This window comes from Bombus affinis, chromosome 12 (assembly GCF_024516045.1).
Source record: "Bombus affinis isolate iyBomAffi1 chromosome 12, iyBomAffi1.2, whole genome shotgun sequence".
Classification (NCBI taxonomy): Eukaryota; Metazoa; Arthropoda; class Insecta; order Hymenoptera; family Apidae; genus Bombus; species Bombus affinis.
The window spans coordinates 8,223,311-8,248,720 of NC_066355.1; the positions used below are offsets into that span (position 1 = coordinate 8,223,311).

Consider the following 25,410-nt stretch of genomic DNA (forward strand, 5'->3'; position numbering starts at 1 on the left):
AAGGAAAAAGAATTTAATTTCCTGAAACTGTCGGACGTAGCAAGAGTCGATATCTGCAGTCTAAGCGCTGTTCGTTCGAAGATCTTATCTCGTTACCGTGGGCATATTTCTACCGAACTGTGGACAATCGGATGGGTAATTAACGATTGCTAATGACCGTTTTGCGCGGTCATTAAGGAAAGTTCCTTCCCTCCAAGAGCTTAATATCGGACATCGCTTCATTTCATAGGTAATCATCTTAATTTTCCGCTCCTCGAACCCGGAAACGAGCAGAACCCCCGCCCCTCCCTCTAATCTGCTTCCTCGTTTCCCGATCTTCCAGTGGGAAATCGACTTGTAAACTTGTTTCTACCGTTGTCTTGCAATTAACGTTCCCGTTTCGTCTCTAAAATGCTGAATAATGATCGTTTCGGCTCGCTCTTCATTGTCGTCAACAGCGCGATCTTAATCGTTCTTACGTCATTCTAATGCATCCAAATTACGCGTATCATCGAGGATCGATGCTTGAGATTAAGAGATTAGGCTCTTAATACGTGGAACTTTCCTTGGAATATTGATCAACGTGATTAAACTCTCGTATGATAGAAAGCAAACGTCAGATATTACATGTTAGTATATTTTAACGTGAAACATCGTAGCTTATGCGAAAATCGGTGAATAAAATGATCACCTGGACCAGCGGTCCTCGACATTTTGTTCGCCACGGATCTCGTTTAAACGATATTTTATTGTCGCGGTCTCCCGGGACTTGGCTCAAAATTTAAATCGGCAATGTGCCAAATATGTTTAATTGAAACACACATCCACCGCTTATCGACGATCTTGTTGGAAAGAAGAGAATAAATAAAATAAATGTAAATACAAGTATGAATATAAATAGACAGATGAAATGAATATATACATACTGAACATTTTTATTCGAATGACAAAATAGTAACTTGCATGTGTGAGAACTTTGTACGATTCCGCGGACCATAGGTTAAGAACTGCTGGCCTAGATTAAAAATAATCTACGTCCATATATGTCACAGACGTGTAAGTGCATTATAATGCAGTTAAAAGGGGATATGCATAGTTACAATAGCTTTAAGCACACGAATGAATGGAGTTCTTTTAGAAATTTATCTTGTAGACGTTACCCGATGAACCGATTTTATTAATCTTTTTTTTTTATCACAAAGAGCATACACGCATGATATGTTATCTAAAACAAATTGTCGAAGTTATATGCGAGTAAATATGACCGGCAAATTAATTAACCAAAATTATTGGAAATTGACACAGTTACCGTACCAACAGTGCTGATAAAAAATTCCTAACGAAGCTTTCGCAGAATCTACGCTTCATTCTATATTCCTACGCTATGTTCCCCTTATAAACATTTAAATAAGCTGATAAAACGAATCAATTCTTCACCTCGCAAAGCTGTATCCCCTTTAAAAACGTATTATGTAAAGAAAGGAATTTCTCGCCATTCGTGCAGATTGTAGATAGGAATTTCCATCTCTAATCCTATAATAATCGAAGCCAGCGACCAATCTCTCTTTCCCAGCGCGAATCTGGCATTTTACAGTTTGCCAATCGCCGAGCAAAATAAGACGCGTTAGACGGAGGATCCCGTAGGATTGTCGAGTATCAGGGAAAGATTACGGTGTTACGTCAGACGCTAGGTACGTCTTTGATAATATCGATCTTTCTCCTTTTTAACTTTCTTTTCTCTCTCTCTCTTTTTTTTTTTTTTGAATTGCTCAGCGTGTCGCGGTAATAACGGCGTTAAACCGATCCTCGTTCCGTGTGTCGCGTACGATTATATCCCACGGCACGCGGCTATTGTGCCGCCATTAATCACAGCCGCGCGCACAAAAGGATCCTCCATCCTCCGCAATCTCATTCTCGATACCTATTCTCCATCGATGCTACGGAAAGAGATGCGAGAGCTCGAACAAAAGCATCGGCCTCTTCCGCAGATTTCTTCACGCTCGCCTACGAGATTTCATTTTCCACTGTCTCCCACTTTCGCTCGTTCGCGCCAAAAGATGCTCCCTTTCCAATTTCCTCTTATCTTCTACGTTCCTTTTCTCTTCTTCTTCTTCTTTTCACCCTTTCAATCCGTTAAGGGCATATAAAGAATTGATGACACATTCGCTATAATTGTTGGCCAAAGAAGCAAGTATGCGTGGCGCCTACGTGGACATATACATCACCGTTTTTATAGTATGTAGTGTTATAGTATCATAGTATGAGTATTATGAAATCTTAATTCTCTCGCTGGTGACGCCTTTCCATCACATCATATTTCACGTTTATACGATGATGTTAAGTATGCTATAATCTTGATGCGGAATTCAAAAAAGGTCGTGTTATATTGATTTTGTTCTTAGTTATTTAATGACGACTAACGCGTATATTTGCCTGTGGTAGATTTTAAAACAGGAAATCTAGAGTTGCTCACGTTGCTCGCCGCGACGATTACAAGTAAACGGGTGTTTATGCAAATTTATATGATTGAAAAGATTGGACCGACCTAATTAATCTCGAGTTTCACTAACTACGATTTAAATTAGAAAATTGTGGGAACTATTACGTATCAGATACTATAGTTTCAACAAATATTAATACTAATAATTTCAACAAATTTGTACTTTTATTATATCGCTCGCTCATATTGTATGAATACAACATTCTGGTCGATTAATCATTTCCTTCGTAATACCGGTTAATTGTCGTGTTTCGTATGAATCCAGCAGGTGTCGTAATATTTATGAACAGGAGTGTACGAGTCTGATGTTATCGTGTAACGGATTTGTCTGTACCTCTCTGGATCTCTTTTCTCCATTACTCGATCTTCCTCGGTTTAGAGACTGTTAGTAACTCATTCATGCGATATTTATTTCGTAGCGATCGTGGGCAAGACGCGCTACGTAATTCAATTAAAACTTAAGATCGTCTCGTAATCTTTAAAATTACTTTCCTGCAGAATGTTTTACGAGTAGTCGTATACAAATGGAATTATTTAGCTGCTAATATGAAACGATAATAAGTGGACCAGGTATATTTATACATTCTCGGAAAATTTAAAATGTACAAGATTATACATTATATACGAAGATACAGAAATTGTCGGAAGTAAAATCCAAATACTCGTAGTACTTAGAGGATGAAAATTATTTTCATTCAGATTTTGTTCTGTTCATAAGAAAACATGGATTCGCACAAACATCCGCGTATCATTGATAACCGTCTATCTCGCGAATTATATTCACAACCTGGAAAACGAAAGAACTGCAGATCATGGACGAGTTAGTAGCTCGTACGTTTTACACGTTTTACGCGTCGATCAAACTGATGAACGGCAGTTGTCATCCTACAAATCTGCTTCTCCTTTCTTGCTTTCTCCAGTTGGATACATTTTTCATCCAGATTTTTCTCTCGAAGACTACCTCGCCAATATCGATTTCAACCATCTCCATCAGTCTAATGGACTAAGGGTTAATTCAGGTAGCCGTGTGGGCGAGGTGAAGAAAGGCAGCAGCTAAATGAAAGGCAGTATTTTTCCCCAGTTTACGGGCGTAGCCGTGAGTTTTTCTCGTTGCCGAGCCGTGACGCGTTCCGTCTGGTTTCGAAATCGCAAACGAGACTGGGAGAGAGAGCGAGAGACAGACAGACAGAGAGAGAGAAAGACTTGGGATGCAGCATTTTCCACAGGCTCGTGAGAAAAACGCTCGAGAGACATATTTCGACGCTATAGGCAGGTCGAGGCGAGCAATAACAGTCATCATACTTCGGCGACACTCCTTTAACGTTTCTCAATCCGGATGCATCGAGGTTGATGAGGGGCGTCTCGTCGTGATTTTCTTCTTTGCCTCTTTTTCCATCGCTTCTCTCCTCATTTCTCTCTCTTTCTGTCTCGTCGGATTATTATTGTCCTCCAGCGGCTGTGTGTTGGTTCGGTCTGTGAATGCTGTTCAACATTATTCTCGTCTTTTCGGGGAGTCGTTATTTAATGCGTTCTCGCGTTCCTTCCCCGCGAGCAATCGCAAAACGGCGCGGATTAACAATCAAGGATTTTTCGAGCTCTCCTACCCTCGATTATTCGATTTAATTGTTCCCGCTTCATACTGTTGTAGCTCGGGTTTTCCCTCTTCTCTACTACAATTCTCTGTCTTTCCTTGGAAAATAATTCATTGCTCCCCTAGTCGGGAAATTCATTTTTCTGTGTCCTGTAATCGACTGGAAGGGAATGCTGAAGTTCACGCGATTCGTACATCGAGACAGCATCCAGGCGTCGAGGATCCTGCTGCTGCATTCCCCGCTGGCGCCTTTCTTCTCCATTATGCTCGGTTCATTGTTTCTCGAACAAAAGCCGATTCTCCGTGGCGCGTACTTACGCTAGGCTCAGACTGCGACGAGCATCTCAGATTTTATGAATGAATAAATCTAATTGGACGCTTATTACGCGGCCGTTCAGCCTCGAACGGTAAATTGCCGGCCTTTCGACCAAATTACGACCCGCTCGTCCTTGCTTTTTCTTTTTTTTTTTTCTTTTTAATTATCGATCGTCTCGTTCTAACGCTCGTTTAAGAAAAGTATCGTTTCGCTTCTATCCTCCTCTGTTCGCTCCGTTTTCCGTTTTAAGCAGAATTTTATGCAGAGGATGGCGTATGTGGGTTAAGCGGATAATCGATAAGGATAACGGTCAGTTGCTTCCTTTTAAAAGTGGGATTTGCTATATACGTCAGATACGTATTTAACCGATACGTTTTAATTAATTAAATACACGCTCACTGTAGCACGTCTACGCACGTATCATCGGACGCTATAATCTTCATATTTACGTTTACATAAAACACTTAGAAGTTTCATTAGAACTGCAACGAGGCACAACTATTACAATCAATATACATCAAACTCGAAACTCGAAACAGTCTAGTAATACGTACAGGAGTTACGAGTTATGTAAACACGTATCTAGCAAGAAAATTAGCGACGTAAATAACCATCTCAAGCACATGATATGTTTTAAATACGATACCACCGACTGATACTCGACGTATGCCTACTTATTACTTCAAAACACGGTGTTGATCAATTTGACTTCTGAGAACCTCAATTATAGACGAGAGTAGAGTTCCGGAAAAAGGCTTGCTCGCATTCAGGTAGATGACTTTATGTAACACGCTGCTGTTCCTCGCTACCAAACCTCTATTATTAGTCGACCAATTCTCTAATGGCTCCGATTTGCCTGATTTGACGACGATCCAAAAATAAGCCAAGCATCACCGCGCCTACTCTAAACAACCACGAATTTCTATTTAGCTATGGCTCACGCCCGCCCCCTTTTTCCCTGGCAATTATCGCTAATTGTCCGCTGTTCGGCCCATTGAAACTGTTCGTTTTCACTCTCGGTCAAGTGCCGGCTGTTATCGATCGTTATCGAGTTTGCAGTTAATTTTCTCTTTTCTTCCTCCGTTCTTCTGTCTGTACTTCTTATGCAAAAATTGTACATTGTACCTTGCCACGTCGGTTTTCAGAATACAGCAAGATTCTATACGATAACTCGTGGTCATCGAATCAGGAGCACCCAAACGGTGTCAGGATTTTGCAATCATCAGGAAGACTCGTAGTATCGTTCAGTTTGCTAGTAAAATTAAGAGATACGAGGACAGCTAAGAAACAGTTTGTTATTTACGATATAGCGTAGCGGTTAAAAAGGAGTGGAACTTTTCTACATGAAACTAATTCCATGGCAAATCACTGTACGTTGCAGCATCACGCAGCGACACCATTTACGACTAAGCGATATTTTTGCGAGTGTCCTGTCAGCCCCAATTGCTTCCACGAGCAATATTCTTCCAGGTCAATGATAAGAAATGTCAGCCAGCGACTTTTATTCAACAGCATTTCCACCTAGAATTCCACCGTGATGAAATTCTGGCTTTGAGAAATTTCCACGTTCAGAGACCAATCTCGCTGCCATGGAGATTTTTGGAGGAACAATATAGATCCAATTTTGCAAGAGGAAAAGAAGTCCTCTGGTAAAATATAACGCGAGAATACCACAAAAAAAAAAGGAATTCCAGTGATAATACCAGCGCAAGAACGTCAAAGGAGGAGTAAAAAAAAAATAGCTCAAGGCCAGACAGAAAAATGACAGGAATATGTACAGAAGAGGAACAGAGCAATTAACATCGTAAGAAATGGAAACCTTACTTTATGGAAAATGTAAATGAATTAAGAGAGCGACGCAAAAGATTTACTGCCTTACATGGAATAGCACGATCATCCGATGCTTATACGTGTGAAATTAAATTGTAGAAATTTGCTCGTCTCATTGTCAAACTTGTTACTGTTACGCAACAGAATTAATCAGCGTGAGTAACGTGTAACTTGTGATTTACAAAAATTACGTTAATACTAGGTTGCGTAATAAGCTTGCCTTTGAATTTTTGTTTGAAAAAAAAGTGTGACAGATCGTCAGCGTTATATAATCTTATTTTAATTGTATGTTGTTTTCATAATTAACGATTAAAAGAAATCTCTGCATAGATCCCACTGCTCTGACTGACCGACTATGTACATAAAAATATAAATGTACATAGACGTTCGATCTATTTACGATATCGCCAGCTGATAATTTACTTCGACCGTGCAAGCCGCGAAGGAAAGAAACGTTTTCGCGGATATGTGAAAAAGGGCGTGAAAAAATTCAAAGACCATCTGGAGTATCGGCGATTATTTATATCTTCCTGTGGGACCAGCGAAATAAGCCAATGAAGGAAAGCACATTGGTCTCGAATATCGTGCACGCGAAGATTAATCCCGTCGCATCGTTCATCACTGCCACCGGCACGCCTGCCCTTTTTGTAAAACGCAGGAACAAAAGGACACGCGCGATAGAGAGAAGCAAAATCGGCCATTAATCACACGTTCGTCCGGTGTTCTTTTGCTTCTTCATAGCGACACTCCGCTTTTGCAAGCGGGCTGCTCTCACTCGTACTTCCCATTCACCGATGCGACAGACTGGAAATCGCGCAATATTTGCTTTTTGTTGCGTCTGTTTCAGCTTGTACACCCTCCGACAGCTGCTGTTCGAGCGTGCCTGCTCTACACGATTCAAAAGCAGTCCGATCGTTCTCTCGCGACAAGAATTTGCATACCAGTTGACTCGTAACACGTTCGCGTTAATTCCTCGTCACCGCACGTCAGAAATTGTAAAACACTTGCAGCGTAGATTTGAAGAGAGAAGTAACTTTCAACTTCTAAAGATACTTTATTTCATTTATTGTCTATATATATATATTTAATAATTTTTCGATAACCTAGTCCGATCAAAACGAAGATATTCATCGTGGAAGTTGAAAGTTTCAACGCGTAATCCCTGTAGCAGCCGCTGAAAACGTGGCTTTCCACAGACATATTTTAATCGTCGCGCAGATTCGACAGAGGACTATCACGATGGATTAAACTTGACAAATTCGTTCGTTTATCAGGTGACACTTTTCTTTTCTTTTTTGTTTTTGCTCGCGAGCGCCAACAGCGTTTCTCGAGAGCGTCTGAACGCGGCGTTCCAGACGTGACATACACTCGTGACGCGGCTGTTTTTAACGCCAGGCGACATTCATTAAACTGAAAAGCAGTGTTTCCTTCTTCTTTCGTTTCCCTCGTTCAACGAGTATCTCTATCCGCGAGGCAAAAGAATCGCGAGAATAACCGCGTCAAGTGAAAACGACGAACGGAAAACGCCACGGGCAACTATAGCATTAACGTTCTATTTTATTTTAATCGCCCATTGCCGGTTTATTGGGTGGCAGCTTTCATCGTTCCCTCTGCGAGTCCGTCTGAAATAAACTGAAAACGCTGACGGATGATCGCAAGTTCGCCGAACGAGCCAACTTACGTGCTGCCCCTTAAAACCGTGCTGTTTCACTTGGAAAGTAGTTGACGCTTTTATTAGGACCGTGTTTAATCTCGACTCTGCGTTCCTTAATTAAAATCAACTTGCCGACTCGTTCGCTAAACACCAGGCGAAAGTAAAAACGTCATCTTTGTAGAGAATAACAAATAACAAGAGAATAACAAGAAGAAGAGAAGATCGAAAAGCAACGTTTCTTCCTAATCTTGACGCGACGCACACGCGTAAAAGGACAAGAACGCGATTCGAATCTCCGACGGATCGTCGCCACTTTCTCGAACGAGAAGACCTAGTACTCCTTCGAACCGTGCCATTTTATCTGGTCGGTGCTTCACGCTTTTATCGGGACCGTAATTAATCTCCACTTTATGATGCTTAATTAAATCCACCTTGATGACACTCGCAAACACAAAGTGAAAGCGGCATATTCTGCCTCGTAGACAATCGTAAGAAGAAGAGAAAGGGAAATTGTAAAGCAACGTTTCTTCCTAACCCTTTACGAGGAGGCACGCGTGACGTTCTGGCGAAATTCTTAGGCGTAAAAAGAACAAGAGTACAAACCGGCTGGCAAAGTGAAATAAATCGAAGAAAAGCTTGGTAACAGCTTCCTTCGTACCTCGCATTTACCACGCCACCAACCCCCTTTTCGCTTCTGCAGGCGAATACGTACGAGAGGAAGAAGTGTCTGCTGGATAGGGGAATGATTTAGCAACCCCTCGTTTTACGTCTGAAGATGTGGCCTGGTTGAAAACCAGGTTGAACGAACCCTCGCGAACCTTGGCCACCTACGTTGACGCGGATTTACATGAGAATATAAACGCAACCGTGGCCGCGTTGCGCCTCTTGACCGTAGGACGATGATAAATGGTGCCATTTTATGGGCTCACCCCGTCCCATGAATGTAGAGCCTCTGGTCGAACTGGACACTCCGTGCTTACTACGTGAAAATTATACCCCATAAAGTGTCGGTTGCCATCAACCTCGTCGCAGTTCGTGACGACCAGAACACGATCGAGAAATCTTCAGAAGTACTCTAGCGAGACGTTAGCGCTTCGCGCTTCTTTTTCACCGGTTGATTTATCAGCTCTATGCTTCTCCTTTGGCTAGGCTTGTAATGAATTTCCGTTTGCAAATCTTCTTCGTGTTATTGTAATGTATTCTCGTTCGTAAGTGTTATTTGTTATTTTATATATATGGCCTGCATTGTCAATACCGTAATATAAATCGTTATCAATTGTGGGTTATAAACATAAAATATTTTCTCAGATTATATCGATTGCCTGTGTCAATTTCAATATTCATACCACGTTTTTCCGCATATTTATAATATAGATAACACGCAAACTATTATAAGAAATGGCTACAAGCAAATAAATATTACTTTTTTATGAAACCAACGAACAACAAACTTTAGTTAATTAAAAATTGGCCGACGATAATTATGAAATAAAGTGCACAATTTATGGATCGTTTAGACGAATCTTCTGGTCAAATAACACCATTAGGTATCCTAATGCACGGATATAGCAATCTTTTACCAGTATATTCGGGCTAAACAACAGGGTTTTTCGCTCGATACTTAAACGACAGTCTATATCAGGGTTTAACCAGTCCAGCTGTGAAAGATTACATTGATCCATCATCGATGAATCTACCGAACCGTTTATTTGTCTCCTCCACGTGGTTACCTTGACTATCATTTTTCCATCGCTCGGAAATGATGGAGCACGGCTATATAACCGAGTCATCATCCTGTCCTCGGTATCTCGATCCCCGCTTGCTTAATGATTCCTTCACAAGCCGGTGACCAAAGAGCGCGAATCTTGAACATCCTTGTGCAAGCCAGTGATTAATCTGTCGATTACGAAGATGCGATTATCGGGTAACCGATGAATCATCCTTACACCGGTGCACAAGCCTAGGAGCACAGTGGATTGGATATCGATGTCGGGTATAATTATCGATGAAGGCGCGGTATTCACCGGCACGACACGTTACAGCAACAAAAATTAACGTTACTAATGATGATACATCGTTTGCAAATAGCGTGCACGACTCCTAAATTTTTGCCATCTTAGCGCGATTAGTTTTCGAAGGACGAATAATTTTAGTTGTTGATAGACTACGGAGTTTTGTACATTTATGGGAGATTTAAACGATTCTTTTACTATGCATATAATTTTGCAATAAATGTCTCGTAATTCTTCTATACATTGCCTGATTCTGCTTTCAAATTGACAAATATTGGCTTGGCAACTAAGCGATCGCGGATTTTTCCAATACCACTTAATGACAAAATCCGCGATCATTTAGTTGCCAATCCAATATGATCGCGACAGTCGCGTCTCATTGCGATGCTAATGCAAAGTGTTTCGCGTGACTTGTAAATTATGAACATTGAAGTTTCCTACGATAACTGTCGAAATACTTTCGTGAGTCAATCGTCTTGTAATCTGCCTCGTCTTGCGTTAGCGCATTGAGAGGAAAGATTGGCTAACAACCTCGCGGTTAAGACTGACTGACAAAGTTCCCAGACACAAAGAGCCATGGACGTTTGGTACAAGGTGGATCTTTCTCTGTTTGCAGGGAACGAAACTATGGATTATTATGGAGTACTTGGGTGGCGGCTCGGCCCTGGACTTGATGAAGGCCGGTAACTTCGAGGAAATGCATATCGCGGTGATATTGCGTGAAGTGCTCAAAGGACTGGACTATCTTCACAGCGAACGAAAGCTTCATCGCGATATTAAAGGTGCATTTACTTACCAAATAGAGAAAACAACTAGACGAAGAAGGGAATTAATGGGTTTAAGCGTTTAGCTTGAAATAGCACAGTGGTATCTTTCCTCGCTCCAACAGGATAATAATTTTGATTGTCGCAAGATAATTGCAAATAAAAAATTCGAATTCTGTAACTTCAAACCACGTACTTGAAAGCAACGAGTTCAATGAATTTTTCTAGAATTTCCGCGTGATTTTCGCGCGTCTTTAAATCTGTGCTCCCTCTCCGAAGCAAAATTGCATTTATTTTTAAACATCTTTCAAACCGATCGTAGAGACTCGTTTCTAAGAATTTTTCAATATTTTTCGAAAGCCTAGGAGAACGTAAAATATATTTATTTCTGTTTCTGACTATAATTATTGTTTGTCTTTCAGCTGCAAACGTTTTGTTAAGCGAAATGGGCGACGTGAAGCTGGCCGACTTTGGTGTGGCTGGTCAGTTGACCAATACGACCAGCAAACGTAACACTTTCGTCGGAACGCCATTCTGGATGGCACCGGAAGTCATCAAGCAGGCTTCGTACGATTCGAAGGTAATCATGCAAAACCACGCAGAACGATAATATTCCCGGGAATTCTGGATATTTTTCATCTTCGCTGTTTCTCCTACTCGAGGCCATTGCTCGCAGGCTACAGTCCGGTCACGTATCCCAGGAGATTTAATTTTATTACCTGCCTCTGACTTTCCATCCCTGGGTTCAACGTGGTTACCTTGTTTACCTCTTCGCAGCCTCTCTTGCAGACTTTAATCTACCTCCTTTCTATCCGCGCACGCTCTGTGTACAAGAAAAATCATATACCGAAGACCCAGCAATTCTTATAACATTAGTTTCAATAGTAAAATCAAAAAAAAAAGAATCAATTAGGAGCTTTTTAAAAGAGGTTCCAAATTATTAAAAATTAAATACGTACATGGAAATTTCTCTTTACTTAATTGGCACGAAAACAACAAAGATTATCACGATCGTTACAATTATCGATTTAAATGTAACTTAAATATGATTTATTAGGTATTAAAACGCAACAATTTATTTAATTCGATATTCCTTTTATCTGAGAAAGCTCCTCGGTTATTAAATTAACGCGAATGCAGGTTATTCTTTGAAAAAAAAAAAACCATAGAATCCCGTTATCCATGCCTGGACAGTGCTCGTGAACAATTTCTGGAAGATGCAAAGAGCGGTCACGTTGTCATTATCGCGTGATTAACACCTGACTAGTCGTAAAACGAAGAACGCTTATTCCACAGGCTGACATTTGGTCGCTGGGCATCACCGCGATCGAATTGGCCAAAGGAGAACCTCCAAACAGCGAGCTGCATCCTATGAGGGTCCTATTTCTCATACCGAAGAACAATCCGCCCCAATTAACCGGAAATTATACGAAGCAATTCAAGGAATTCGTCGAGGCCTGTCTCAACAAGGACCCTGAAAACGTGAGTTGATTTTCACATGCAACCGACGATGTCTTCGTCCAACAGAAGCTACGCGCACGTATCGCTGTACTAATTTTCGCTGTACGAGCACGTACTTCGTAGAGAATGTTCGTTAGAACTGGAACTGTCGTACTGGCGCTTATGTCTTTAAGTAGATTCAGCCGTCAGTAATCAGACTTATTCTCGTCATACTCTGTTCCGTATAATTACTCTCTCTATTCTCGCGATTCAGAGGCCAACGGCGAAAGAACTACTGAAGTTCCAGTTCATCAGGAAGGCGAAGAAAAACTCGTACCTGATCGACCTCATAGACAGATACAAAAAGTGGAAGTCGCAGCGCAGCGAGGAATCCGAAACGGAGAGCGAAAATTCGGACTCGTAAGTTTCCATTTTCGTCCGACAGTTATGACTCATTGGATACACCGTGGATGTTTGTGCATTTGTTGGAAATTTAAATGTAGAAAAATCTGCAGACCTCGTATTGTAATATGCAAAATATTCACACGCACACACACGCACAAATGAAAGCATTCGTTGTAATATTTAATACTCTATAATTGAGATGTAGCTATTTCATGAAACTGACTTTCATGAAACTGTATTTCATGAAAATTGTATTTCAAGCAACAAAATTATATTTCTGCGTGCAACGTGTTGAAAGAAACACGCGATGAAATTTAAAACGAAAATTCTTATAAGAAACGATTGTAACCAGTTATTTTGACTGATGGACGAAGGATGATTATCCAATTTCTTAGGTTGTGTTCATGAAAATTTGAATTTGCACGAACAACTGCAGTCCGTATGTTCGTTCCATATGTCGATCAACTTCTGAAGCATGAGTCGGAAATACAGCGATTTTATCGATTTCAGGGAGGAGTCGAAACAGGATAGTGACATGGACGAGCCATGGATAATGACCGTGAAAGGCCCTCACGGGGTGAAAGGATCCGTGGTGCCTATGCTACCGCTCGACGAACAGCCAACCTCGTTGACCATCACACACACGCCGAATCACAGATCCACGAATCACAATCAGCAAACGAAGCCACACGCGAACGGTGCCTCGAGATCTCCACCAAAAGATTCCACGTTGAATCATTACAGAAGCGAGTCGAGGGATTCTGTACGCGATGGCCAAGCGAAACACACGCCGGTGAGTGTCCTCTGTTTCATGAAACTGCAATCTAATACGATAACCGGGCGAAGAGTGTCTGACGAGTTAAAGAACGAAGAGGAAGAGCGTCTCGTAGACGAGCTACGGCGGACAGGCAATATCTCGTCGTGTGACGCGAGGCGATGTCGTCTCGATCGATTTTTTAATATCGTTGGAATTTAATCATATGTTTCAGTCCCGACCGCACGAGGCTGCGCCACCGCCGCCCGTGGACACGCGAGAAAAACGAGAAGACCGAGATTACAGGGACTTCAATCGGGATTCCTCGTTGAGGGAATTGAAGGAGATACGTGACAGCAGAGACAGCAGGGATAGGGAACGTGATAGAGAAGGACGAGAAAGAGAAAGGGACAGGGATAGGGACAGAGACAGGGAAAGGGAATTCAGCGCGAAAGAGAAGAGGAACAGTAAACCGGATGTACCTGTCGTACCTATGGTGGACCATAGGCCCGGTGAAGACAAACAGAGACCAAGGAGCTCGCAGGAACTGAAGCATCCGCGGAGCGCGGCTCTTTCCGGTGTTGTTTTACCTCTCCTTTCCGAGGTAAATGTTTCTTCTAAGGAAGCATCGAATGTTTCCTGTTGTTCTTTGAGATATATCTGAAACTAAAGAAAAGTGGAAGGAAAGCGCAGCCTCTTAAATATAACAGACTCGAGTTTTACTTACCTTTTCGCTTGTGAAAGACTGTACAGAGAAATATAGAAATGTATTCTTTGTTCTATCTACGTTGTTTGTATTGTAACATGCAGCTTCAACGGAAACATCAATATTCGGCAAGAGACAATAATGGCGAGGGCGGAAGCGGCATTGGCAAGAACGGTGGCGCGATAGAGGAACTACGCAGCGCGTTTGAGACAGCGGAACGCACTTCGCCAGGAATGACCGAGGCTCTTATCAGGGAACTCTTTAAATCTTTACTTCCTGCCAATCATTCGGAGGGTTGTCTGTTTATGCTGATGGAAAAAGTAATTCTAAGGTAACATAAAACTTTAGCAATTTGCCCTTTCGCCACAAGGCTTCAACGTAAATCGCTTCATCTGTTCTCAAAGGTTTTTTTTCGCATTAAAGGAATTGCATACGTTTATTTGTTTCTCTTATTATTTACTATCATCGCAGTTTGTTAACTTGTTAACCGAATCGTTCCTCGATTAAGATCTTCTACGATCATGCAATGAAATATTAATAAAGTGAAACGAATTTCAATTAGAATTCGATTTCAGTCCTGATAAACCGAACATTATAGCAGCGTATATTTACACTAAATGTTTTGTAGCTTCAAATTGGTTTCGAAATTTATTATTTTATACAAATATAAAGCGTATAAATTTATGTATTTTCGCGAGCCACTGTATACCCCAAAACTGTTAATTAAAAATAATTATTCGAGTTAGTCCGTCTTCGCTGGTTAACAAGTTAACAACTACGTCATTGTATTTAGCGTTTCATTTGCATCATCAACTATTCATCAGAGTATGAAGTTATAATTTTTTTCAGGGATACGTAGGGACGCGAGAGGGCGAGGATTCGCAAGAGATTGTGGTCCGAAAACATCCTAACGTTGTAACGATTCGTTATTTCTCGTTTAAACAGAGTTATTATTCCGTATGATTCCGGTACGTTGTTAACCGGATCCGAGCATGAGAGAAGAGTAGAAGAAGAACGTCGCTGCAACGGCCCGGCCGTTTTCTTTTCCTTCGGTCTACAGAGACTAGACTCGACAACAAAAGCTCGTTAAATTGTAGCTTTTATCCGATTATCCCGTCTCCATGTCCAATTCAGCGCGAAGTGCTCGTTAGATAGAGAGATGAAAATATTATAGCGACATTTTGCCGCACCAAAAATTCACTCATTTTATGAACGATAATATCGACTTTTTCCGTTCAAAGCAGAGCAGAAGATTTAGAGATTTATCTACTACAGTAAAAGAAAAAAAAGCTAGAGAAAAGTAAAAAAAAAAAAAAGAGAAGAAGAAAATTATACCATCCAATTGTCCTCGCGCGAGGGTTACAGTTACCGTTAAATCTTAAAAAGATATTAGCTCCCCTGCCCCCGATCGTTAAAAGTTAGTATTTGGAAAAAATTAAGTAAAAAAAAGTGCAAGAAAAATGTAGGAGATAGTTGAGAAATATTTTTGCAAATCGTGCAACCACCCGTTCAGGATTCTTTGTACGTTCTTCGTGTTCGGTATCGACGCAACCATAAAAGAGCGGATGATATAGCGTAGGGTACAACCGTGGTCCGATGGATGGTGAAAGGGTATTCGTTGAAGGGATCTTGCCTCATTGTAGATACATCCGGAACGTGTACTACCATTACGATTTTACTATGACATCATAGCCGAATCGTTGCCAATCGCAGTTTCTTTCGAGCGAGTATTCGCGTTCGAAGATCGCGCTTTTAGCGGACAACAAATTCGAAGATATTTATTTTAAACCGTAGAATATTCAGTCCAGTAACGTAGAGAAAGATTTGAAAGTTAGCAAAGGGAAAGTGCTGCCCTTTAAATAAATGCCTTCCCGTTGCATGCTGCGTTGGTGCACGTTCCGGATTATGGAAATAAAATCGAAGGAAGGGAGAGTGCCTCTATGTCGGAGGCTTTGTAAATATGTATGTAGCACGATAAGATAGTCTTATTGTTCTAACGATCGACGTCTCTGCCAGTCGGTTGCGCAGCTCCGTAACGCGATCCCGTTTTACCTTGATATTTCTAGTACTATTTTTCCGTAATTGAACGAAACAATGAGAAAAAGTGAGAGAACAATGGTCACGAGAAAATTCATGCGTTTATGATCGAGGTCCGAAGCGTACACCCGGTTCGCGGGAGTAGTTCATGCGAGTGGTAGTGCGCGAACCACGCGAAAATGTGCTTTCTTTTTCTTGAGCTAAAGTTCTTCCACTAGTTTCATCCGGGATAGGGAGTTCTTATAGTCGAGCCGTTCCACGATCGAGCCTGAGCTGTGATAACTTCCGCGGGACGTCGGCACTTAATCCACGTTGTTTGTAAACTAATGTATTTTATAAAGTATATTATATAGAAAATGAAAAAAAAGCGGATGGAAAGAAAACGCGAACAGATTCCTCGTAATGATCGAATAGACAGAGAGGTTTAACAAGAACGAGGGAGTCGTCGTTTTAACGCAGGATAACCGCAAACGAAACGAAGTAGCTATTTGCGACGAACGATCGTTTCTACGGAACGTTTGCGCGCTATCCTGCACCGTGGGACATTAGAAACGGAGGTAAAAACGCAAGAGGGTGATAGAGTGCGAGAGAGGGAGAGAGTGAGAGAGCAAGAGGACGCGCGTATGTGTGGAATACAAGAGTGTGTAAGAGGAGAGAGACGATTTACGACAAAACGAGAGGAAAGAAAATACGAAAAAATGTTTAGCGCTGCGCAAAGGTGGAAACTAGCGTAAAAATTATAACGAGAACATAGTATTAATTAACAGGGAGTCGTGCAGAAAAAGAGAGGCGACTGAGAGAGACCTAACTATCGTAAGCCCGCAATACAATATCACGTAGTTGCGTTTTATTCCAGTCAGCGAGGCGATCAATGGAAGAGCCGTAAACTCCTACAATTATTATTGTAATATTGTCAACGACGACGAACGAGATAATTGTTAGTACGTGAACACCTCTGATCTCCGCTCTACCACACCCCCTTTTATTCTCTTTTCCGACTCGTTCTCCTGCCGCCTATAATATTTCTTTGTTTTTCGCTCTTTATTTCTGGTCCGAGATCGAAAGAGGAGACACGCAAACACACATACAAATACACACACGCGCGCGTACACACACACATACAGAAATACGTAGGAGGACTTTACTATTCTTCAGTTGAATTTACATTAGTTAATATCACTACACTCTATTGTTAATATTATGGATTTATTCGTCTTATTGTTGTTTCACCGTTGGGTTAGGTTCTTTTCGATGACTTTTACGACGGTCGCTACCCCAGTCATCCTCATAAAGCTGCCATAAACGCTTACCGGCTACGCTCTAATAAAGAACTCAGAAAACTCGAAAGACTTCAACGAATTATCTTCCCGTATCACTTCTTCCGATCCTTTTTGCAACGAACGACACCGATTCTACGAAGAGAAGAAAAACAACTTTATCTAAAGTTATATTACTCGTAAAACGTTTAATCTTCTTGAATAGCTTTAATTCCTCGCAAGCATGCCCGTGAAATTGTTTAGTCGCGAATCGAACGTATGGCTGTGTAAGCAGTATATGTTTCAAAGAACGTCAGGGATCTGAGGCGTAGCGGTCGATCTTAACATCCAAATCTGACTAAAAGAATCGTTAAAAAGAATAAATTGTAATTCTCGAAGGGGTGGTTCACTGCGGATTATTCATGTTCTATGCGAGTATCAACCTTTCATTATCGTTCGACGGCTTTCATTTCCCTTGATAGCAATAAATTAGATAGCGCGAGTAGAAGTACCAATAGCGTTTTTAAGAAAAACGGAACTGACGAATAAATTATTTAGAGACGCTACCAATTATTAAAGAGTTATAGAATCGAAATATTCAAGTTTATCGCGAGTCTCTCTAAATTTGTGCACGCTCGTACTTCCGCTGAAAGCGGATTGAAAGTAAGCAGATTTCCACGTGAAACATCAAATCGAAACCTCGTTTCTATCGAGGTTTCTATCGTGTTTTACTTATATTTTTGCATAGCCATACGTAACGTTATAAGAAGCTTTTACGTTCCCCTTTCTACTTTTCTTTTTTATGTTTTATTTCTTCCCATTTCTCGAACGTTCAAGCTACTTTTCCCTTGTAAATCTTTCGATAGATCATCGCGAGAGAGCTGTGATTTTGAATTTTATTTTTGAAGATCGTTTTACCTTTTGCCAATAGGGAGTGAAAAATTCGAGAAACGGAGATCGCTACCGTTTCTCTTAGCAATTTCAAAGAAGCGCTGAAGAATAATCATAAATTGCACCACGTTCAATCCGAATTACGTGTCCTACTGTAACCAGCACTCTTCTTTGTATTATATTCTTAGCTATTATCCATAATATATTCACCGTTATAACATCGTGGTAACAATAATATTACCTATCGACGTAGAATATAAATATATAAATATAAATATATATATATATATATTTTTTGTATTTTACTTCTACCTTGGCTGCATTGGACTGTATCATATTGATTATATGTGGCATGCTAAGGGCGTGTACAAATACGAAATAAAGATCAAATAAATTACGATCGACGACACTCTGTACGTTTCTTGAACCGCGCGTTTTATCATTGATAAAACAACAAATGTATAAAATTTAGAAAAAAATTTAATAACCACAGCATACATAATCCTTATAAATATGGAAATTAGAATATTATCTTCGTTGCTGATTCAAACGACTTGAGATATAAATGCGTAATGTATACTACTGAATTGTAAATTTCTTGGGGAGACAAGGCTGCACACGCCTCTCTTTTTTCTTTCAAAGACTATTTTGGATAGAACGTTTTTTATCGAAGCGACATTCTTACGTGTGATAGTCAGGTATAGGATCCGCCGTGGAAGATTTATATGGATATTCAATACCACGAGCTAATTGGAACATTGCAAAACAATACACGTGAAAACCCACGTGCAGTTGACGGTCGCGTTTCACCTACGCTGCAATTGGCAAAATCTTGCGTCACCTTCGACGATTCGATCATCCTGGGCCATCCTTCGCGCGTTAGCAATTTCATCTTGTCATCCACTCGCCGCTACTAATTAAAGCATCGAGCCATTCATTTTTTCAAACAGAAATATTCAGGAAAGATACTAACCGCAAGACATAAGAGGAATCACTCGAAGACTTAAGAGGAAACCATAAAAGGAAACAGACAGTAGTCCATTAAAAACCAAGTCCAAAGAATTCGGTGACTTAACAAGGAAAAGAAAAAAGGAGCATAAAAGTCAACATATCTTTTTATTTAAGTAAAAACGTACGACATTGCGATATTCAAGACTTCAATTAGCAATGGACAGTTCGTAGAAAAATAAATAAACTCCTCTTTTTCCATCAATAAACGAACAAGGTGCAAGCAGAATAATATCAATAAGAAAATCACACCGCCTGGTTTTAAACGCAGTGCACGAACCTTCCTTATCACGGGCCCGGTCGATAAAAGTCAGTCTATGGAAGTGGTAGGACGTGATTACTGAAACGCGAGAGTACACTGGTGGAAAGCGCAGGTCTGCCAGTTCGCGGGCTAGGTGAGGGCGGCCAAGGGGGATTAAGAGGATAGGGATTTCCTCGACGCGTTTCGATGCGGTAGTCGACAGCATCCCGCGGGTGGTCGCGATCGAACAGTCAGGGGCGGGAGAGCTGTCGAGCAGAGGGTTCAACGAGGAACCCCTGTCTCTTTCTCTCTCCCTCCTCCTTGGCCTGTCCACCGCGAATTCGAAGGTAGTAGGTGTTTCCGTGAAAGAGAAACTCGCGTTCGACACGTGATCGCGGATAAAGTCGCCGGACTCTGGTGCGTCCATTCGTATCTCTTAATTGATCGTCGGCCGATTTTCTCGTCGAGTAAACGCGAAGAGGACGACGACGCCCATCGAAACGACTAATTCGAGGGAATCTTCAGAGGCCGGTCGAGCCGCAAGCTCTCGAGGACAGGGAATCCTGGCACGCCTCCAACCTCCGTCTCATCGACGACGCCGATCTGGCGATGTTCGATGTCAGCACAGCAGACCGCGAAGTGTGTCGTTGCTATTTTCAGGTAGTACGTATCCCACGCTGTCCACATACGGGCTCCGCAGACTTCGTACAGCTTTTGCAAGCTTCAAGGCCTCTTCTCCCTATTATCTAACAAATACGCTGCCAGTAAATGTTGCTCGGTAGCTAGGAACGCGCGCGACACTTTCAGGCTCGTACATTTCTCGTCTCGCCGCCAGACAGGCGGCTAGCCGATTGATTAACTTTTCACGAGACGACCGCGCGCCTATACGCTTCTGCCGCGCACGTGCTCGCTGAGAATCCCCGCGACTGGAGTCGCGTCTCGTGCAAACACCTGGCTTGCCGGCTCGTAGAAGTATACAACGTCCTTAAGCTTCGATTACCCTCCGATCAAATTCAATGGGCGTGGGTGGTTTCCGAGATAGCGGAACGCGATTGGTGTTGATATGGTAATCGGTTATTGATAAAATAATAGTCGAACGCGAAGTTGGAGCGCGTTTCTGTCGAATATGCGGAGGATGTAGTTTTATGAGCGAGAATATTAAGGAAAGGAATCTTTATAACGTAGCAGAAATGACGTTTCATGACTTGGGATATTAAGTCACGTTGTTTTATATTATTCTTACATGGAATTTTAAAATTAAAATAATCCCTCGGCGACGCCCGAAAGTTGCAAAATATTTCTTTTGTAAGAAATTAACGATACCTCCAGTTGTTTTATTACAATTTTATGACAAATTAATATCGTAGTAGCGTGCCATGCTCTACATATTATTTGACCGAACTAAAATTAGAAGAAAGAGGAGATGGAAAAGTTAGACAGGTGGAAATTTCAAAAAAGAAACAATCACCTTCGCTCGATTTATTGAAGTTCAATAAAACAAGACACGATAGTCTGGTACAATTTACCTAAACCAGAACGAAAAGAGAAGAAGAAATAGAGAAGCTAAATTGGTGGAAATTCACGATCGACCGATATTTAGATCGGTCCGTCGACTAGCGTTCGGTAAACCATGACGGCACATAGTCGCGTATAGGTATTTACGCTTTAATTACTTATTTTTTTCTCGCCGCTCCAAAAAACCACCGATGTGTAATAGAGTCTTTTGTGTGTCGAGTGCTTCTGTGTGCGCGCGTAAAGCGCAACGATCGTACGTCAAAGCCGGCAGTGAATCTCCGCGAGTCGCAGAGCGCGGACGTTACACCGCGGCGAAGCCACGTGAATAAGCTACGCTAGTGCAGCAACGAGCTCCTCCAATTTTCTTTACATTTTTCCGCGTCTAATTCGCGCGTTTCACCACGTGGCTGTCGAATTCGTTACAATTCTCGAAAAAAAAAAAAAAAAATGCTCAATGCTAGTACACTTACAAGTGACTATAGTCTCTAACGAACGCTTATCATCTACGCTTTGTTCCTTCCAATTCATGTGCTATATCTCACGAGTTCTCCTATTAAATAAATAAGCGCGTCGTTTAGTTATCAAGTTGAATCGCCTAAGCGTTCCTGACGTTTACCTTGTAACGTTTTATTTTTATCGAGATCGATACGATTTGCCGATCGAAGCTAAGCTGACAATGCAAGTCCGGCGATTAGTTTACTACGAACCGTAGAACGAAAATGTTATGACGAAGGTGATTTTCGTTTGAATATAACCGCTGGTTTATTCGTTCGTGACACAGTGCGTCTCCAATGGGTTGAACAAAGTTTGTTAAACCGAGAAGTGGTCTCAGAATGCTGCTCTCGGAGCATCGAATTATTCCGTACTTTCTTTTTAATTAGAAGTTGCGTCTCGGAACACAGACGGTGCTCCTTGCAATTATGGAAATCCATATTCCGGTTCGACGTAAGCTCCTGTATTCTTTCGAATTAATTAGCGACTTAATTGCCAGACGAATCCCCAGTTTCGGTCGTAACGAAAGCTTTCGAGTGCATCCGATGGAAACGCGCTAGTCTCTACAGTGACAACGAGCACGAGCGCGCGATTCAATTTAATTTCTCGCCGTAGGTATTCGCCAATGCGAATAGTTTCTATGATTTGAACCGTATCGTCTCTCGAATGGAACAGACGAACTCGTTTCTTTACGCTTTTCTACCCGTAATACGATTCCTCGTGCTTACAAAAGACTGAAAACCCTATTGTTGCAACGCTGTATGAAACGTAAAGCGACACCCTTCAATAGAGAATTAAAAAGTCAAGGGAAAATGACTTGCAGAAGCAAGACGCTTCTGGAGCAAACGTCGAACTGTTTGAAAAATTCGTAGTGTGTTTCATCGGTGATACGTATTATTTTATATATACTTGTTGCAAGTGGTACAGCGTATTCGTTCTACTTGAATACTAAAAGAAATTAGAGAGAAATACGTACGTGAAATAGATTAAGCGTAAAGACTTCCTTTTTCAATAAAAATAATAGTGGACCTTGTGTATCGATGGAGAGCAGGCATAAAATATTAGATTTTAACTATAAAGAATTTCGTTTACTGAATGAATCGCTCAGAAGGCATGTAATCAACTCCATAAATTAAAGTACATACAAGACTGGCGATTATAATTATCTTTTTTAATTTCCTTTGAAATTTATCATCATTTGTGCTATCTGCTCGTGATAAATGAATTGATAAGAATGATATTTCTTTTTTCAAACGTTGAATATTAATCACGACGATATCAAAGCAAATAAGAAGCTATTCTTCTGTAGACACACCGGTTAATTTTCGAGCTCGTAATTGTCGAGCGAAAAGAGTCTCGAACCGATTGCCTGAGCGCAATTGTCTAATGTAAGTCAGGTCGTGTATTGTCCTCCTTCTAATCATAATTGATGATTGCGTAATCAGAGCTCGAAAATAGGCGTCTCAACAACGTAGTACAGTGGGTGTCACGGAGAAAAATTATCGTTAACGTTTAGCTCTCTGTTTAGGAAATTGGGATCGTTGCAGCTTAACGCGATTGAAACCGGAGATACGTCGCGAGTGAAGCCGCACAAACGAGCACACGAACTGTAGAAACTACGCGCGTCGAAAAAGGGAACAAAAAGCTCGTAAATCTGATGGGGAACAGGTTCTTCTATACGTCTCTTGGAATATGCAAAGTGCGAGAAGCGCGCGAAAAGACAAACTTTTTTACGAAATAGAGCGACTCCGAGTCTTTTATACCAGAACACATCTATATTTGTAGACCCTTTTTTCGATATATTTATTCTGTGAACGGTATTTTAACAAGGCGCGAGCCGTGGAATGGATGAATCAAATAAAAGAAATTACATCGAATACTGCAAGATTTTATCGGCTAAGAGAAGAAGAAAGGAAGACCGGTGTCTGGATCAGGACAATTCGATTAATTATCGTATACACGAGTGCATCGTCAGACGCGTCCGTGTCAACGGATAGACGTTGTTTTCTCGTGGAATGAATGAACGTGACCCTTGGAATTCTTATGCGGATATAGAGAGTAGACGCACGTGCTTCGTGAATCGACCAAGATTTGTGATGACCGCGCGTGCCAAACGCTTGGAGGAATCAACCGTTATGACGTGATCCAGCAGCGAGAGGAGACTTTAGGTGGAAGTAGCTCAGGAGGATTCCACGACTATTTTAAGAACGTCGATGAGCATAGTTTCTGAGAGAAAAGTGGAAACTGACACGCGCCGGGTATCTTCCATAGTCGATAATAACACAGTAGAACAAAAACCGGGAAGAAAAACAAACATCGCCGTGTAACAAGTTTGAAATTTTTTACTATTTTTACGATCGAGTAGTGTAATCGTGAATATAATACGAATCAAATAAGTGGTATCGTAAAAAAAAAAAAAAAAAGGAGAAAAGAAACATGGAGGGACGATCAAAAATCGAACTTGTCCGCGTGCCATCGAACGAGCGCGGCGGTAACTTCCGATCCGTAGACGGTGGCCGTGGCAGTTATAACTACGTTCGTGTAGGCACGTACTGCCCGGAACCGGAAGTTAAAGTGGTAGTTTGCGACAGCAAACCGCCTATCGAACAGAATCGGAAATTCAAAAAGTACGTACATCACCCTTTCTTTCTTTCGCTGATACCGGCAATTTTATTTCCTACTAACGATAAAATAACGTTTCAGGCACTTGGGACCAGTTTCGAAATTGCTTCGACGTCGGCATCACGCGGCATATCTCGCAACAAAATCCTGTGATAATATTTATAACGTGAATAGAAGTAGTAGCTCCTTAGATTGGAGGGTTAATCAAACGACAAACGAGCAAGGTAGGCAATTGTTGAGTTCCAGCGATCGCTTTATCGTAGCGTGATACCGTTACTGTCGAACCAACGTTAAAACTACACGAGCAGCATTCTAAATTATTATTCCAGGCTTTCAATCCCGTCAAAGCAGCAGCCTTGATTGGCGAGTAGGAAGATCTATCAACAAGCTACATTGGAGGGACACTACGCGTAGCGCGGAACAGCTTTCGAGAAGTGGAGCAATCAGTTCTGATCACCTTCAAACATCCAGTACAAAGTACTCGTCATTCTGTTACATATACTTGACGTAGAAACAGCGGCTAATAAAAAATACCAACTCCGCAGGTCGAAACTCATTTCGTTGTTACGAAGATTGTCTCCGCGAGTTTCTCGTCCAGGAAGCAAAAATTCCTTGCAAGCCTCTCCGACGATTTGTCCTTGGGTGCAGGTAGAGTACTCGACAGAATCGATTAACGATGGATTACGTGAAGATTCGCAGGAAAACGACGTGAGCTTCCAGAGAGAACTGCAGCTAAACGAACTAAGGAAACGAATGGCTGGAATCCCTACCGCTTCTCAGGTGATTTGTTACAATATATATATATATTGCGTTCCGTATGATAGAAACGATCGCTCGCTGTTTTAAGTCGTGTGGAACAAAGGTAAATAGAAGGCGTGACCATTAATGGTTTCCTCGTTGAATAACTTAAAAAGAAGACGCAAAAACATCCCAGGTTAACAGTCTTTTGTTATTGTATACTATTGACGATGTGAACGGTCAATAGAGTAATGTTTACTAAAATATTTTACGTCTCAGGTTACTACGAAAGGACTTGCTAAGGATGGCAAGGAACAGCAAAGCTCTTCGAAGGTCAAGATACACGTACAACAACCAGAAAATGATTATACTAACGCATCGCAATCGTAAGCCTCACTTTTTATTTCATTTTCATTTCTTTCTCTTATATAATACCTAGAAGAATTTCTCCTCGCTTTTGCATCGAACAAAAGATTCAAAATCTTCTCCTTCAGAACCCTTTACGCTCTAAAACAAGCAAAGTACTTCGAGATCCCTGCATGCGACCTAATTGCACCTAACGTTAGCTTGTAAGTAAACGTAAACGATAGATGTATCACACCCAATAAATAATTGACAATGTTTTCTGCACTGTGGTCTTAATCTTCACCTTAGTTTTC

The 25,410-nt window shown here is 41.3% G+C and overlaps 2 protein-coding genes across 12 annotated transcripts in view; both read left to right on the top strand.

The window, feature by feature from the left end:
- Positions 1 to 17,335, top strand: part of LOC126922537 (serine/threonine-protein kinase 25) — a 112,779-nt gene extending 95,444 nt beyond the window's left edge. For all 8 annotated transcript variants that reach the window (XM_050735214.1, XM_050735218.1, XM_050735216.1 and 5 more), the window contains 8 exons: positions 10,499 to 10,664; positions 11,069 to 11,226; positions 11,943 to 12,128; positions 12,361 to 12,506; positions 13,002 to 13,284; positions 13,481 to 13,849; positions 14,056 to 14,282; positions 14,801 to 17,335. In XM_050735214.1, coding sequence (XP_050591171.1) covers positions 10,499 to 10,664; positions 11,069 to 11,226; positions 11,943 to 12,128; positions 12,361 to 12,506; positions 13,002 to 13,284; positions 13,481 to 13,849; positions 14,056 to 14,282; positions 14,801 to 14,810 — 1,545 coding nt within the window. In that variant the 3' untranslated portion in view covers positions 14,811 to 17,335. The remainder of the gene's footprint in view (positions 1 to 10,498; positions 10,665 to 11,068; positions 11,227 to 11,942; positions 12,129 to 12,360; positions 12,507 to 13,001; positions 13,285 to 13,480; positions 13,850 to 14,055; positions 14,283 to 14,800) is intronic.
- A 1,373-nt stretch (positions 17,336 to 18,708) lies between these two features.
- The window catches only part of LOC126922521 (uncharacterized), a 42,517-nt gene continuing 35,815 nt past the window's right edge, over positions 18,709 to 25,410 (top strand). The window contains exons 1-6 of one of the 4 annotated variants that reach the window (XM_050735155.1): positions 18,709 to 20,047; positions 22,920 to 24,018; positions 24,095 to 24,237; positions 24,343 to 24,490; positions 24,559 to 24,793; positions 25,031 to 25,137. In XM_050735155.1, the coding sequence (XP_050591112.1) occupies positions 23,828 to 24,018; positions 24,095 to 24,237; positions 24,343 to 24,490; positions 24,559 to 24,793; positions 25,031 to 25,137 (824 nt within the window). In that variant the 5' untranslated portion in view covers positions 18,709 to 20,047; positions 22,920 to 23,827. Of the gene's footprint in view, positions 20,048 to 20,116; positions 21,845 to 22,919; positions 24,019 to 24,094; positions 24,238 to 24,342; positions 24,491 to 24,558; positions 24,794 to 25,030; positions 25,138 to 25,410 lie in introns of those variants that run through there. The other 3 variants (XM_050735158.1, XM_050735157.1, XM_050735156.1) reach the window with 3 other exon arrangements.